General features: G+C 38.2%; 1 protein-coding gene across 2 annotated transcripts; it reads right to left on the reverse strand.

Annotated features, from left to right (window-relative positions):
* Window positions 1-121: 121 nt before the first annotated feature.
* ccdc88b (coiled-coil domain containing 88B) lies at window positions 122-17,171 on the reverse strand. Of its 2 annotated transcripts, none has more exons than XM_079480303.1 (29): window positions 16,875-17,171; window positions 16,458-16,606; window positions 16,201-16,309; window positions 14,859-14,928; window positions 14,666-14,724; window positions 14,475-14,558; window positions 14,160-14,300; window positions 13,892-14,034; window positions 13,726-13,807; window positions 13,424-13,582; window positions 13,143-13,289; window positions 12,838-13,018; window positions 11,460-11,575; window positions 11,288-11,377; window positions 10,528-11,163; window positions 9,319-9,498; window positions 8,702-9,042; window positions 8,408-8,534; window positions 5,955-6,335; window positions 5,640-5,801; window positions 5,138-5,415; window positions 4,285-4,428; window positions 3,510-3,696; window positions 2,618-2,763; window positions 2,266-2,379; window positions 1,802-1,953; window positions 643-996; window positions 417-482; window positions 122-316 (listed from the first exon to the last, which is right to left on the reverse strand). In XM_079480303.1, exons 1-29 carry the CDS (start codon window positions 16,932-16,934, stop codon window positions 267-269), a joined length of 4,908 nt encoding a protein of 1,635 aa, XP_079336429.1. In that variant the 5' UTR covers window positions 16,935-17,171; the 3' UTR covers window positions 122-266. The 2 variants fall into 2 exon arrangements, with proteins under 2 accessions (XP_079336429.1, XP_079336430.1); XM_079480304.1 differs by having other exon boundaries at window positions 129-316; window positions 700-996.
* Between the last annotated feature and the right edge of the window lie 315 nt (window positions 17,172-17,486).

Raw genomic sequence — 17,486 nt, forward strand, 5'->3', positions numbered from 1 at the left:
CATACTGATGAAAACACCACTGGCATTCTACCCCGGTTCAATTTCAAAACAAGAAAAACTGATTTCGAAATGGTCTCTTAATTTTTGTAGATTTATATATTTTCATACTTGAGACACCATGAATATTTGATAAAAATGTCATTTTTTATTGTTTTAACAATATATATCTTTGTGTTTATTGTTTTTACATATTGTAAGAGCACATAATTTGATTTATGAAAGTAATAAAACATTTTTTTAAAATAATGTTTAAATTTGGATTGTTTTTACTCTTTGTGCTCTGCGTCATGTGGCTTGTCAAAACTGGAGTGAAAGTCTAAAGGAGAGAGACAGAAATATTTAGTGTTTTTAACATATTAGAAGATGTCAAAACATGTTTATTAAATATATTTTATATATAAAAATATATAACCAACCTTCTGTTCCTGATGACACACGACTAACATCTGAATGTTCAGGTGAGATATTTTCTTCGCTCTCAACTAAAACAAATACAGATATTATTCTCAAAACAAACATTCAGAAATGTCTTTAAAAAAATCTGATACTGTATATCTTTACAGTTTTTGTAAAAACCTTCCCAATTTTTTTTTCTCTTTAGGAATTTCTAAAGAAAAAGTTAACAGGGAAAATGTTTTGCACCTGTACCATCATCACCCCATCTTCTCTCTTCATCTATATCTTTATAGTCCCCCTCACCTCTCCCCTCCTCACTGTCCTGGCTGGGTGTGGGGCTGCCGTCGTGTTCCCAGATGGCTGTGGAAGCTGTTTGGGACGAGCGCAGGCGGATGCGAGGTTGTGCGTGCTGGTCACCAGGACTGAAGGACTGGGAGACTCCTCCTCTGCCCCTGCCGAGAGCCCAGCCGTGCCTGGAGCCCAACTTACGCCGACCAGACCGCAGATTCATCTTCGGCTGGTCTTCAGATTCAGCCTGGGATGAGGCTCTCCTGAGTACACTTGGAGAGACTGGAGCACTGATGGGGTCCCGCTCATGAACTAAAGGGTGATATAGTCAAAGGTGTATTTTTGATAACAATAAATCTTTAGAACAAGATTTTGTTTAAAAGGAAAAGGTGAATGATATTTTGGTCAATCTTGTCTAGCTTGTTTTTCACTCCTAAATTGTAAAAATGTAAATTATATTTTTCCTTTAAGAAGAATATTAGATCAAATAAGATTTTTTACATTGTGACACTGCTGTATAGGACAATGAAGTCCCCAAAACTCTCTGTCATGCAAAATTACACAGTGTAAGATAATTATTCATTACACAGTACATATTAAAATATTCTGTAATAAATGTTATAGTGCAAAAAATCTTGATGGTATTATTATGGTAATATTGTGGGGTGAAATATGATGATGAATTACACAAAATATAAAATTTCATTGACTTGCCTAAAATCTCACTGTTGTGAAAACAAGTTATGTCCATGACACGTAACATGTAATGCATAAGCTCTGTTAGTAAAAGCACTCTCTTAAGTATTTATACCCCTGTAAAAATGTATAGCATCTTCACTCTGTTGTACATAACCAGCACAATGATCATCTGATCTCCGAATTCCATGCTATTGCTCCCTCACATCAACACAGAATTACTTTGTCTGGTTGTGATCCAAGAAAGAAAAGGCGTAATGTGGTAGGATAACAGCATCATTCATTGTTATGGGCTTTGGGGGACCTTTTTGTGTTTTACAGAGTCCAGGGAACCCTGCAGTCTTAACTTATTGCACTCTCTTCTACTCTGTGGTGTTATACGTCTAATGTTTTCACACAAGCACAGCTCTGCGGTTCTCACCGGGCACCGTGTCTGAAGAACCGGGCGCGCCGTCCACGGCATCTGCAAGGTTCTCTATACTGCCGGCGGCAATAAAAAGAGCACGTCCTTCTTTGCTTCCACCTTTCGGCTTGATAAGCTTCTTCATGCGGTCCGCTATCCAGTTCGACTTCCTGCGGCCACAAGACAGTTAAGTTGATTTGGGGGTTGTACATTATACAAAGGTAAGACAACAGTCAGTTGCAATGTTTGAAAGTAGATAATAGAAAAAAATGCATTAAAAAAAGAAGTATGTTTATATACTGTAATGTCATATTTACAGTTCCTGTTGTGCAGTTATGTATTTGTTTAAAATATTCAAAGTGACTAGGTGGGCCAAAACAGGACCTAGGGGGTCTTGCCTTCCCTGTAATTTAAACACTGAGTAAAGGCATGAGTGCATAGCGGGAAGGTCTGCTAGAGACAGATGTTAAAGGATGACTAACTTTGGCTGTTTGGGTGGACACATGCCGGGCAGACCCGGCTCCAGAACTCGATATTGATCCATTATCTTCTCCACCAGCTTCTGCTTCTCCCTGCGCAGCTCGCTGAGCTTGTCACTGGGGTGGAGAGAGAGATGGACAGATGAGTGCGAAAAGATGAAGGCTATTCACAGATGCAGGTGGTCCACTGCTGGAAGCCAATGTTTCACTATAAATAATCATTATTGTAAAATAGGACTGCATAAAGATATTGAATATACAGTAGCCATTGGTGTGCTATGTGCAAATGTATTTTTTTTCCTGTAAGTAGAATCATCCAGCTGGTTTTGGTACATGTGGAAGTGTGTGCGTTTACAGGTATTCTCTCTGCTGGTTGTGGTGCTGGTCTTTGCTCTCCAGACTGCTCTCCAGCAGAGCTTTGTTTTCTTTGGCTAGATTGTGGTTCTGTTCTACTAAATGTCGGTTCTCCTCTTCCATGTTCCCTTTCAATTGGGTAAGGAGCTGTAACACACATACATACATAATAGGGCCGTGATTATCCAATTATTCACAGTAAAGTTAATGCAGTTTATATTTTTCACTGTTCAAATTATTTGTCTTTTTATTGATTATATAAACCAAGGTCCAGAAGCTTTAACCTTGCATATTTATTTAATCATTATTTTCGTCGCTGTCCTTTCAAAGTTTCCAAATTTACAGTTTTTCAGGAAATAAAAAAAAAAACACTTCAATTTTCAAATGATAAAATACTGTATTATCAAAGTTGATACGTTTGATCAATACATTTAATTGGTTAGATATTAGCAAAAATACTGTGACAAACAAAAAGGGTAACTTATAGCGATCACGAAATATGAAGATATGGAAAAGGTCTCGGAAGGACAGCAGCAATTTGTTGTCAAAATATATATGTAGGAAAAACTGCTTGAGATTGAGAATTTTGTTTGAACTTTTGCTTTTATAACAGTATGAACTCAAGATGGTTTGAGTGAAACCCAGCAGAATATGAGAATGCTCAAAATAACATCTCGTGTGTTTCAGAGGAAGCAAAGAAATCGGACATTTTGTAAAAGACGGGTTTGTAGTTAATGTCACACATTTAATTAGTGACCTTGAAATAGTGAAGAATCTTATGTTCATTTAACATCAAAATCACTTTTCAGTGTTTTCAAGAAAAACTCTCTGAATTGAAGACCTCGCTCTATAACTTTGCGATGCTGCGAAAATGTGTTTAAATGTTCTCAGACCTGGTACTGGCTGCTGAGACGAACGTAGTTAAGATCCATATGTTGGTTCTGTTCTTTAAGGGAATTGAGTTCTCCCTCCAGTTTGGTCCGTTCAAGCTGTGCCGCACTCATATCTGCCCGCAGAACTGAACTCTGAGCCAGCAGATCGGACTGAACCTGAATCCACTCCTTCTGCAGGCTCTGGTATCTACAGGTAATCAATAGAGTCGATCAGTCAATCAATGGGGGAATCTCACAAAGACCGTCAAAAACATATCCGGGTCAAAATCAATAATAAATATCAAAATAATAATAAAAAACTAAATACTGCATTGCTTGGGCTCATTTGTAAGTCTTAGTGATTCAATTGGGCCGATCTTATTTTCATTATGCGAACATGTTTGGGGGAGTAAAATACAGATGTGTTTTTGTGAGCTTCACCATTACAATCTCTCAATGCAACCATTCATCCATAAAGCTTATCGTCTAAACAACATCTGATCAAAGCACCAATCTAACTAACACACAGCTATCCAACAAACTTCACATGCCAAATAAATGTGTTCTGCCTCCTACCGAGCCTGTTATGTAAAATCCTTCCTTTCATCCTGCTTACAAATTAACAAGCTTTACAAACATACTTTTACACCATGGCAACGACTGATAGAAACTGCGGCTGTGACTCATGCTGAGGCGAAACTTTGGTGGGCACTTGACATCACTTCCTCTTTTCTTTGAATCTGCTTGACTGTAACTTCAGCTCGGTGTTGCGGTCACTTCAGTAACGACTTCTCACCTTTCATTGTCCATTCTCAGTCTCTCCAGCTCCTTCTCACTCTCCAACTGGCCATGTGTCACTCTCTCCATTTTCTCTCGCTCCATACGCATAGATTCTTCTGCCTCCTCCAGCTGAGCTTTTTGATCTAATAGTTCCTTGTATCTAGACGGGCACAGTATTAAGAGTATTTTACAAGACTGGAATAAAAGGTCATTTGCTATATAATAAAGTAATAGATAATTTACTGTATGTACAAAGTGTATAACTGACATAATGTGATTAATAGTGTATAATTTTATGGATGCTCCGTCCTTATACATAAATTAGATTATTTTATCCAAAATGATTTACAGTGCATTGAAAATAAAAGAATTGAATCCATATTTGTTAAAATTTTAATGAACCTTTTGAAATGATATGCTTAAATATTACAAATATACATTTGTAGTGTTTTTTTGTATTTTTAGTATTTAGGCCTACTGTTTTCATGTTTGTCTTTTTTTTTAAGAATCATTTTTGTTTTATTCTGTGAACTATAAGGTAATACTAACTAACTAAGAGGAATGTCTCCCAAAATTCAAATAAAAATATTGATTTTATTTGCCTTTATTTGCAGAAAATGAAATCTGGAGAAACAGGTCAAAAAACTGAAAGATGCCCTGTATTTTCAGACCACAAATACTCCAAAGCAAATAATAGTATATTCACTTTTTAGCAGTTCAACAGTTATATATTTACTGTATAACAATAAAAAATGTATTAATGTACATACAGTATATATTACATACAGATATATCGATCTACAAAATAAGCTGGCTTCTCATGCCTTTTGCTCTTCATCCTCTTACGTGCATCATTTATGTACCCGTACCTGACCTCGATGTCTTTATAGTGAGCTTCCAGACTGCGATTGCTGCTTTTCAGCTGACGATGTTTAGCCAACAACTCTTCTAGCTCCGCCTCCTGCCTCTGCTGTAGAGCTGTCAGTCTCTCGTGGTCCCGCCTTAAAGCATCCAGACGCATCACTGACTCCTCCTTCTCCTTTAGCCACACCCTCGTTTCAGCCTCGAGAGCCGCGCAGCGACGTTCGCTCTCGTTGCAACGTGCCAGCACCGACGCATGGTCGGAGCTCAGAGTGGCCTGTTCCACCTGAGGAAAAGGAAATGATATAATGAAAGAGCGTGGCCAGTAAAATGTTAATAACGAATCTTTAAAGCCCGTATCATTTCGAGTGAAACGGTGTAATTGAAATCCACCCACTATAAAACTAATTCGGATTTAAACAAATGTCAGCTTTGAAAATACATTGCCCTTTAGTTCAGCGTCAAGGGTCCATTTCCAGACAAGCAACCCACACTCAATCACGCTCTTACCTGTAGTTTGGTGTTGAGGGCCTGTAATTTACTGCAGTTTTCTTGCAGCGAGATGGAATGGCGCTGCAGGGTCTCCAACTGCTCCCTGAGCTGAGCGCAGCCTGACTGAGACAGAGTCAGCTGAGCCGATAATACGTCCCGTTCATGCTGCAGCACGGCATTCTGGGATACAAGCAGATGCATAGAATTCAGCACATGTTATCACTATCCCTGAACAGCATTAACAAGTTTAATCAAAGACGGCGTCAGGTGCCCCTGTGGGTCCACAAATGTAATGACATTTAACAGAGCATTGTTGTTTGCGTATTATCTCACCTCCCTCTCTGTATTTATCAGTCTCTGACTCAAAGCCTCCTGGCTTCCCAGCGTTGTACGAGCTTGCTTGTTCTCTGCATTTTCTGAGTCTTCTGTTGCCCAGGGGGAGTCTGTGTACCCGGAGTCCTGGTTGTGGTTAACCTTATCTACAGTTCTAACAGGGGTCTCCTGGGGGTCTGCTGTCAGCTGCAGAGCCTCCGTGTTTGATAGAGAAGTTTCTATCCTCTGTGCGTGTGAGGGTGATAAAGTGGCCTCCGAAGTAGATTCTTGGTGTTGTGTAGCTGCCATTTCAAGTTTGCTCTTCATCTCCTCAAGTGTGTGGTTGAGTAGTGTTACCTGACTGGATAACTCTTGAGACTGTGTTTTCTCGTTAGACAGTTCCTGGTTGTAAGAAAGGTTATTAAAGTTAGACATTATCAAAATATTAAACTTGGTTTTTGAACCCACAAGATCATCTCTTTTGGATGTAGCGATCATAACTGTCATATCAAATCATAAATAAGCCAGTTCCTATAATCATCAATCCAAGGATTTTTGCATCTTAGTTTTAGAGGGATAGTCCACCCAAAAATGGAAATTCCGTCATCATTTACTCACCCTCTTGTCATTTCAAACCTGTATGACTTCCTTTCTTCCGCAAAACAAAAAATAAGATATTTTGAGGAAGATTGGTAACCTATCTGCGCCGGCACCCATTCACTTCTATTGTATGGACACAAAATCAAGGCAAGTGAATGGGGTCCAGTTAAAAACATTATTCAGAATATCCTCTTTTTTGTTTTGATGAAGAAAGAAAGTTATTCATGGTTTGACATGACAAAAGGGTAAGTAAATGATGACAGAATTTTCCTTTTTGGGTGAACTATCACTTTAATAAATGGCTTTGAGATTTTACACAGTCATGGTGTGTTTTATAGTACAATGAACTCCATTACTTGAAATAAGATCACAGAAAATCTATTTGTTATAATATGACCCCTTTAAAATTCACGATTGTACAAAACGCTTAATGCTGGGGCCAAACCAAAAGATAATCGGGCCGATTTCTTCCCTTCCGACAAACCTAGGTAAAGTCCCAATGATCTTAAACAGCTCTTAAAATAATCTTATCAGATTTCCTTGTGGTGTGATGTGTGAATGTGATCAGAAGAACATTGGAGCCGCCCCGATCGCGAATCTTAAATATGTTAAATATTTACAATCAGAAATCCTGATGTGTGGGGGAAACCCTGAAGACAAACGCACAAGAACTCGTCACATAGAACACAACAATACCCAATCAGAAAGCCAGCTGACAGAAGTATAACAACCGTAGTTATCACTTCAGCAAACCCTTTTCTTTATTCTGTCAATTTTCTGTCAAAAGCATTACAAACACTATCATCGCAATTACGAATAATTTCAATTAAAACCAGGCTATGTGCAAGTGACGGTAGTGGTTAGAGTCCGAGTGTGCGGATGCTTTAAGGTGGAACAGAAAAAATAGAGCTAGTGGAGCCAGTAGACTCTTTCGGGTGATAATGTCAGCAGCTTTTTTTACATAACTGTATTAATATTAGTTTTAACTGTGAAGACATAAATACCACAATATTTGAGTTTCAATAAAATGATTTCTAGTGCTGTGCCACCTTAAATGCTTTAGACGACGCTGCTTGAGCCATTTCTCAACGATGAATAATATCTTTTAAATGACATAAAAGGTTATATGTACACATTTATATTGAACACATATATAATAAACAAAGCTTACAGTGCAATAATAAAACACTCATTCCGAAGTCTCGAGATAATTTGCGAGATTTCCTGTGATCACAGTCAGCACTCTGTTTGAAAATCTGTTTGTTATAGGAGCAAAATGATTAAATCTAGGAATTTTTCTCCTCATGTTTGTGGTCTCTCACCATTTAAAACTCCTTTAAGATTTACAAAAATCTTTTGGTGTGAGCCCAGCATTTGAGTTGAGGATTTTTGGATTAGAAAGCAACTCGAAAAACAATTGCTGGTGGGAAAAAAAAGAGACACCAGATCTCTACTGGAAATTTAACAGATCTCCACTCGATGGGACCTAAAGAAAGCCTGTGGTGAATTGTGGAGCTCTAAAGGATTAATTTAAAGACAACACATTCACATAGTTATTATAGTTTTGTATTTAGTTTTACTTTAGTTCTATTCATATTTTAAACTAGCTTTATTTTTATATTTTTAGTTTTATATATATTTTATTATCGATTTATTGCTATGTAATGTAAGTTCAATTAATTTCCATTTTAGTTTTAATTTATCGTGTTTTATTTTCTGTAAATAATTTTAGTTTTCAGATTGAACTTTATTGCTTTATAGGGGAAGTTTATTGCTGAGGGAACGTTTCTCATTTTTATGTAAATAATACCTAGGCTAATATTTGATTTGATTTCAATCAACAGAGTTGTTTTAATAGTTTGAGGAACACCGACCTTTGTAAGAGACTCAATCTGGGCCTTGAATTCAGCGTTGATTATACTGAGCTTCTGATTTTCCTTCTGTATCTCCTCTAACTGTGCACATGTATCTTTAAAATGAGAAATCTCCTGACACATCCGTCTGTGGGCAGATGATAGATGTGAGTGATTTAAATGTAATTCTCATGCTTGTTTTTTCACAAGATCAAAAAAAACAATGTGTGTAATGTTCTGTAATAAAAGTTTGGAAATCAGGGTGAGCACAAGACACAGTTAGGGTCCTTCTGCAGTCCATCTGTTTGTCTTTACCTGTTTTGTGCTTCCAAACTGCAGGCTCTTTGGTTACTGTGCTCTAGAGCAGACGTCGTGCTTTCCAGCTGCTGTCTGAGTCTGGCCACATCTCTTTCTTTTTGTCTTTGCTCACGCCGTTGGCCGTCCAGCTCCGCCTGACACGCCTCTTTCTCCTGCTCCAATCGTGTGACTTCCAACAGAGCTTCTTCCCGGCCTCTAGACAGAGAGTCCGCCTCCAGGCCAGAATCTCTGAGTTCAGCTTCCATCTCTTCCTCACGACGCCTTGCCGACTCCAAAGTTCTCCCTTGCCTTTCAAGTTCTGCCTTTAGGTTTTGGATAGTGAGCTCTACCTGATCACCCTATGGGAAAACAGTTTGGTCAACAATTAAAAATAACCCATATTGAGTCCAACTGTCATTAAACCTTTACAAAGAATGTACTGTATATACTTTAGTTATTTTTTACACTTCTACCCAACAATCCATAAGCTGTTGAATATTAAAATCACCTTATTTTAATATTCACTCATTGTAACGGCATATTTTTAAGGCAGGCACCATTAATCACAACCTCTCGCCAGACATTCAATTCAGATCATGTGTTTTACAGAAAGCCCAACAAGGAACCTGGCTCACTTTGCGTACTGCAGCTCTGAGCGAGTCTATAGTGGCTTTGAGTGTCTCTCGCTCTCTTTCCAGCGCGGCTCTGTCTCCCTCTAATTGAGCAATCACGGCAGCCTCCATCTTCTGAAACTCCACCTGTCTGCGCAGACGCATTAGTTCCTCCTCCTGCTGCATAGACTCCCCCTGCAGCACCTGACAAATAAACACAGTAGGCAGTCATGTAGCAGATGCCTTTATCCAAAGCAGTTCACACTGCAACAATCTCGGATTAAGAGCCACGCTCAAGGGTACAATGCTGACAGTTTGTTTCTTGTGGGAATCGACCCAGCAACCTTACAGTCAGAAGTGTGCATAGATCTGTGCTGGGACAGGGGTGGGAGGTCCAAAAGGGTCCTCAATCTATTACTTTAACAAGGTGATTTATTTTAAGTACTCCTCTGTGTATGTTTACAACGGTTCAACTATCAAAATGACTTCAGCTGTAGACGCTTAGACACAGGTGCTGTGGAGTTTAGAAAGCAAAACAGTCCCAAATGATATCATCATCGCCCAGTATGACATCATCACTCATTATGTACAATCGTTAGGTGTGTTTTACTTTAGACTTCGTGTTTGACTTCAATCATTCTGCGTGTGACATCACAGCAGTCTTGACTACGTACTGTGATGTCACACATAGTTCAGGCTGCATGAAGTCAACAAATGCTTATTATGACATCACCAGTGACATTCATAATGCCATCATTTATTATGACATCATCACCCATTACGATATCATCACAGTACACTTATTTTGGCTATACCCATTATGATATCATCGCTTGGTGTGGCATTGGTGGAAACGTGTTGTTATTTACAATAACTATATATTTTTTTTACTATGACCAAATGGGCATATTACATTTTGAAGAAATAGTGCTTAGCATTTTTGCTTTTATTGAAGTAGTGAAGCACATTTTAAGTTCCAGCCTTAGTACAGTATTTCAGATTGCTCATGTATGATGGTTTGGATGCTTTTTTAACCTATTTAGGCAGTAGAGGGTTGTAGTAAGAATACTGGATGTTCTTGTTAATTGCTAATGGCATGTAGCCTCTGTTTTATTTGGTGAGTTGCCATTATCGACTGGACCATTATCTGTTTTTGAATGGATAGTGAAAGAGTTTTCACTGTGCTGTAATGAAGTAATTCAGGTTTTTTCGTGACAACATGTGGCACATTACCTCTATTTGTTTTCTGGCCTCCGTTAGGGTTTCCGACGCCTTCTTCAACCTCTGTTTTTCAGCCTCAAGGAAAACCATCTTGTGCTCGGCCTCCAAGACCTTCTTGCTTTGCTCTGCCAGTCTGGAGCGGAGATCTTGGGCTAGCGTTGCCTGTCTGTCAACCTCTTCCAAAGCCTGCTGAAGTTGGTTATGCAGGTCAAGGGTGTCCTGGGAGAATTTCTCTTCCCCTGTCTCCATCTGTGTGATTGTCTGGGTGTCAGCGCTGTGCTGGGATATCTCCTCTCTCATGTCTTTCTTCTGAATTTCCTTCTCACCCTCAGCCTCTCCTCTCTCTCTGCTTTTCATTTCATCTCTAACCTTCTTTTTTCTCTCACTGAGGATTACGTCGCCTCCCTCTCCCCCCTCTCCATCCTCTCTGAGGGTTTTTATTATTTCTCGTTCTCTTTCTTCTTTTCTGTCCAGTCTCTCTTTTCTTGTGTCTTTTCCTTCACATTCTCCTCTTGGGATTATTAGCTTTCTCTCTTCGTTTCCCTCCGAGAGTCTTCCGTCTTCCTCTAGGTCCTCCTGTTTCTGTTTTGTCCTCAGCTCTTCCAGACTTAACTTCAAGTCGGTATTTTCATTCTTCAGATGCTTCAGCTAACAGTTGAAAGAGAATTGAAAAAGCCTGATTCAAAAGTTGAGATGAGGACAAAGAAAAAAGCAGACAAAACACTTACGATAACCATGTTTAAAATCCTCTTCTCTGCCTCAAGTGGCTTACCTCTTTGATTGTGCTCTGAAGCTCTTGGGAGAGTTGATCTGTCCGTTTCTGGAGATCCTCCTTCACCTCAGGGGAGTTCCTGTGTTGAGCCTAACATGAGGAACATGAGAGTTTAATCATCGGTCTGTATGTATGAGATGATGAAACTGCGGAAACACCCTTGACCACTGACCTCTTGTTCTGCCTGCAGGTGCTCTAGTCGTCTTCTCAGTTCAGCGTTCTCATTTTCAGCTCCCAGAAGCCTCAGCGAGGAAGCCTCGGTTACCTCTTCACTCAGAGGTTTAAGATCTAAATCACATGAGGTAGACACATGTGAGCACATACAGTACAAACCAAAGGATAAATCACTCACTAAAGATGATGTCATCTGTACTCACTATGGGGTTTTACCCACATTGAAAACAACTCTGTATACTAACAGTATATATATACTATATATTTACCATAGTATAGTATACTGTAGTAGTATTTTATCTATATTAAAGTATTTGTAGTATTAACTGTAGATAATTGCTAAACAGTATACTGTATTATACTTTACTATGGTATGTTTCAAAAACACTACAGTATCCGATAATTTTACCACAGATTACTATAGTAAATACTAAAGTACACCACAATATTTTTTCATATGGTAAACCCAAAAATAAAAAACTGAATGGGGACAAAACAGTAGTCTTCTAGATTTGAAGTAGTACATAACACAAGGTTTTGCGTTCTAAAATATTTGAGAAGATATTTATTGAGTATTTAAGTTTTCCATTTAGTTTTTTATGCTTAGCATGCACTCCCATTCATTTAAATTGTAAAATATTTTTTTGTTGAATTGTTCTTTAAGAGTGAATGTTAAAGAAACAGTTCACCCAAAAATTATATCATTATTTACTCGACCTCGAGTTGATTCAAATCTGTATACATTAATTTTTTCCAATGAACACAGAGAAAGATATTTGGAAGAATGCATATAATCAAACGGTTCTTGGCCACCATTGATCATCGAAACATTTAAATGGTAGTTAAAAGTTCCCCAGAACTATTTTCCTTGATAAATTCTTTCAAATATCTTCTTTTGTGTTAAACCGAACAAAGAAATTTTTATTCAATAGAACAATGGAAATCATACAATCATTTTTCTACTATGGTAGACAATGGTGCCTCAGAAATCTTAGTTGCTAACTTTCTTCCAAATATCTTTCTTTGTGTTCAACCAAACAAATACATTTTTACAGGTTTGGAACAACTTCAGGATGAGTAAATAAATAATTTTGTTTAGTGAACTATCCATTTAAGGCCTGTTCACTCTGAAAATGATGAGTATATAGATAACAATGGTTGTAGTGTGGACTTTGCTATTCTCTTAAAAGTAGATTTTCAAACTTCATAGTTATTGGTGTAAACAAGCCTTCAAAGATGGGGCAAGGTATACGTATTCTTAAATATCTACTGAGGTCAAATGACAGCAGGAATTACAGTTACATGACTTAACTATTGAATCCAACGATCTACCAATAGCTATTCATAATATCAAATCATGTTCGAATTATTCATACCGATCTCAGGAATGTTCATCTCCTGAACTTCATCGTCAGACTCCAGCTCGGATTGGAGGAAATGCTGATGAGTCATACTCTGGGTGACACCCACAGAATGAGCCTGACACTTCAGATCCACCTGCAGACTCATATTCATCTCCAACAGCTCGTCCACCCTCTGTCTCTCTACATCTCGCTCCTACACACATACAATTATACAGCATAACAGCATTGTCCTTAATATGTGAAATGTTACTTTTTATGTGGTGAAAGGATTTAAGAGCTCTTTTTTAACCCAACACACGATAAATATAGTTACATACACTCTCCATATCTCCAAGTTTCTGCCTAAGTAGAAGATTTTCCTTCTCGAGTTCCCGCAGAGCCGTGGAGCGTGCGCGAGCATCTGCAAGCTGCTCCTCCAGGAGAACTTTGTTTTCTTGGAGCGAGGCACAGTACTGCTGCTGCTCCTGAAGTGGACCAAGTTAAGAGAATGGTTCACTTAAAAATATCCATCACCCAATAAATTCGACATTGACTCACCCTCATTTCATTCAAACCTGTGATATACTATATTTCAGCATGATGTATATTGCTATACTACCTTCAGCTGCGTGCGGTACAGCTCCATGCTGCGCAGTCGATGTGTGGAGTTTTTCAGGTCCGCCTGCAGCTGCTCTACTCTAGCTGCGCGCTCCCGCAGACAGTCCAACTCATCCTTCAGGCCACGATTCACACGTGCATCCACCTGTAGCGCTCGGTTCTGTCAAACCCCAACACACACAACATGTCATTGATATTCATACATTATGAGGGTCTGTTCAATGTCTATGTGTTTAACTACACAAAGCATTTAATTCATTTAATAATGATATACAATGTTTACCATCAATGCAGCCTATTTACCTCTTTCTGTAGTTTCTTAATCTCTTCCTCAATAGTTTGCATTTCTTGCTTGCAGTCCAAGAGTTGATCACATCTGTCCTCCCTATTAAGGATTTTTATTTAAAAGTATTAAAAACATCTTCACACATCAATTTGAATAATAATGGTGGAAAATATCTATTCTTACAGTTCCTGTTTGAGTCTTCGTAGTTTGGCCTTGCTGTCTGCCAGCTGCACAGCCAGTCCTTCCGGAGCTCCATCACCAAACCCGCTGGACGTGGTTATATGGGTTGTAGATGATTGCTGTTCTTGATAAAGCTGTGCTATCCTCTACACATCAAACAGAAAAATCCCAAAGCTAATGAATACCTTTATCTTAATTTTATTCTGCCTGACCTACTTGCACCGAATCATGAATTCATAGAAATATATATATCTCGCAGTCTTTTTATCACCTCCAAGTGTGTGTCTCGTTGTGCGTGCAGGCTCTGAATTTGTCTGGCCATGGAGCAAAAGAGACTCTGCAGCTCTGCTCCGCTGAGGCCACAGATGTCTCCAAACTCCAGAGGCAGCACTGCACGCGGGTCCTGGGTTACCTAAAACAATGCGGATTACCAGGTTAGTAGTTTAGGGTGATGTGTGTGACTGTCATTAAACAAGAAAATTAAGAAATTGAATTATAAAATAAATTAAAAATACTTACTCTTCCAGTTTAAAAAGATAAACCCTTCAGCCTTAACGTAAAACCTTTACATAATTCTTGCACTGACCTCTTGTATGCAAAGGGCAATCTCTGCCTGTGTGTCAATGTCCAAGCATTGAATTTGCTGAATGAAAGTCTCCTTCCTTTCACACTGGTAGCAATGAATGAGTTTGAAAGAAATGAAAAGAAAATGTACAGGTTGTGCATCACTGTATTTTCTAAGGAAACTGAAGCTGAAACTTTGTTAAAGATGTATACCTGTACAGCACACCCCAGCAATAACAGTAACAGTCTTCTGAGCTCCCCAACAGCACCCTCTGTTGACAAAAAAAATCACCATGACACAATACAATGTTTAACAATTTTCACTTTCAATTTTTTACATTTTTTTCTCTAGGTAGTTATTGGAGAAGAAAAACATCCCTGTTTTAAATTGATGACAGAAACACACCTGTCAGAGGATCTCGACCCAAAACAGCAACATTTGGCAGAGGCATCAGCAACAGCTGTTGTAGATTCTCCTGAAAGAGAAAATTACATGAAAGCTGTGACAAGCAATATAACCTTACTGTCATTCCTGCCAGAAATCAGAGAATAATGTAATGCTGTCATACATAGCTATTATGACCAAATATGTGCTAATACAGCCTACTGTTCCTATCATATTACCATGTAATAATGGCACTTTTATATGTAATTGTATGTCAAAAACATTATGTTATTAACATGGTATATTTTAAACAAATAAAACATGGTAACAAAGTCACAAGTGGTCACACTCACTTATGTTACTTCCTCATACATGTCGGCAATTCACAGTTAAAATACACATACACTGTATTACTTTCTTGAGTTTGAAACACACACTTTTTTTGTGACCCGCTCCATCAGTTTCAGTCTCACTGACCCAGAAATGCATTAACAGTTTAATGCATTAAAGTAAAAAGCCAACATTTAAACTATTATAACACATCAACAGTTTGGAAGAGGAAAACATGAATTAAACCATTAAAAATATATTTTCCTTTTTACTTTAGTGCTTACAACTTAAACTGTTTATGGGTCAAAGTGAGGGCGCTATTAAAGCTATTCTCAAAAACCAAATAATGCAGGTCAATACCATAATTACAAAAGTCAAAATTTGCAAATGACTATGTTTTTTGTAAGACGGGCCTTGGCGTGATGGTTAGGATTTTGAATCTAATGCATTTAAATAATGTCCTTAAGTTGCCCCACTCCCAAACAATACATGCGTGTGCAGACTAAGCATTGTATTGTATACATGTCATATAAAAATTATAATACATTTGTTTTCTTAGCTCTTATTCTAATAATCTTGTCCGCTGCATATGCCAAATTGAGAACGAAGCAGATATTTTAACTTGCTTTGAATTAAAACAACAGTGAGAAAACATGTCCATAGTCAGGACATTTGAAACAAGAAGTGAAACCACAGTAACAGAAAAAAAGCTGTTCTACAGTTAGCTCCTTAAGTAAATTACTCTGATGTCCATTCATATGAGCGGACATCTGGATCCATAAGAAATACAACAATATAACACATTTGTGGAATTGACTTACAAATCATAATGGACAGATTGATATGACACAATTGACACTTTTGCATTTGGCAGACGCTTGTATTTTAAGCACATAAAAGTGCCTTAACTTAACAGTGTGTGTTCCCTAGGAGTTCACCCATGAACTTTCTGAATTTTAGCATGGTGCTCTATCAGCTGAGCTACAAGAACAATGACATGCTGGAATACGCATGACGTGATGTACTTCAATACCTGATAGTATGATCTCAGGTGTCGATTGAGGATGGAAAAGTTTTGGACTCTCCGAATATTGTCGTCACCCACATTGTGGTAAATTTGCTCTACCTTTGGATTGGGATCGCTGAATAAAAACAACAAACAAACATCAAAAGCTGCCATGAGCTGAGTCATTGTTGAAACAGCTACATTGAATCGTTCAAATAAACATGTTTGATTAAGCAACAATGCAAATACTTGAATTCTTTCAACTTTGAGAATGCTCATCATACATGATTCTCAGGACTTCATTGAGGTAGACTCCATTGGTAAGCTTCAGGTACTGCCTCAATGTATCCTGGGAGTTGGAGTTTACTTCCATGTACTGTTGAGAGAACGGTCCATTCTCCTCCTCACCGACAATACCCTCAAAAAGATGCACCTTGCGGAAAATTAAATGTAGATATAAAATGTAGAGGGGCGAATTGTTGATCTTATCTAGATAAATAACTAAAATAAATGACTACCTAATAACTAACTAAAAAAATAAATGACTGCCATGTTGAATCGGATTATAACAATACGGAACATAAATTGGTTACAACCTTTCTGAACATGATTCATAACTACAATATACTGAACGGATTTTTAAACTTTAAAAGGTTTTTGTTATTCAAAATCTTTCATTTAAATTGACCGAAAACACCTACCCAAGTAACAAGTGCGCTTCCCACAAACTCTTCTAATATTTCCGTAAAGTTTGCGTCCATCTTCCTTGTACCTGATCACTTGTATCTGTTACAACACTAATTACACCTTAAATAATACACTTTCTTAAAGAGATCATCCATGATTATCATGTTCTCAAGACAATACGGCTCAACTGTTTAACTGTTAACAAAGTTTGTTCTGTGCATTTCCCTTCCTTCTGTCATATTAGTCACACTTCGAAACCACACCGGAATTTAAAGTTGCGTTGCATGAAGTCTGTTCCCCTCTGTGCGTCCTCGTGTCAGGGTGACGTGCGTGTTTCTACACAGCAAGACCGCATTTCCAGCTCCAAACAAATGTAGTTGCCCACATAAACAACAGGGTTTTGGGCAGTTTTTCGTGCACTGAATTTGTGTGCATCGCAATTGCGCTAAACAAACCCTGATGATGCACGGACAGGGCCTAGTACCCTGTCTTAGTTTTGACAGCTTGTTAGGATTTGAGACACAGGCTAGGGTGGGCAAGATACATACATTTGGCAACGATAAAGGTTACAATACTCCTGGAAAATACAATTAATATAAAATATAAAAGACAAAGAAATGAATGTG

Source organism: Barbatula barbatula, assembly GCF_947034865.1.
Source record: "Barbatula barbatula genome assembly, chromosome: 18".
NCBI classification, from domain to species: Eukaryota; Metazoa; Chordata; class Actinopteri; order Cypriniformes; family Nemacheilidae; genus Barbatula; species Barbatula barbatula.

Bases quoted from the DNA above. Each gene is read 5' to 3' on its own strand.
- ccdc88b (XM_079480303.1), bottom strand. From the start codon at position 16,934: ATGGACGCAAACTTTACGGAAATATTAGAAGAGTTTGTGGGAAGCGCA. The intron at 5,416-5,639 runs GTAAGAGCGTGA...CCTTTTCCTCAG, and splicing joins CCCTCAACACCAAACTACAG to GTGGAACAGGCCACTCTGAG. The intron at 1,954-2,265 runs GTTAGTCATCCT...TTGTGGCCGCAG, and splicing joins TGTCCACCCAAACAGCCAAA to GAAGTCGAACTGGATAGCGG.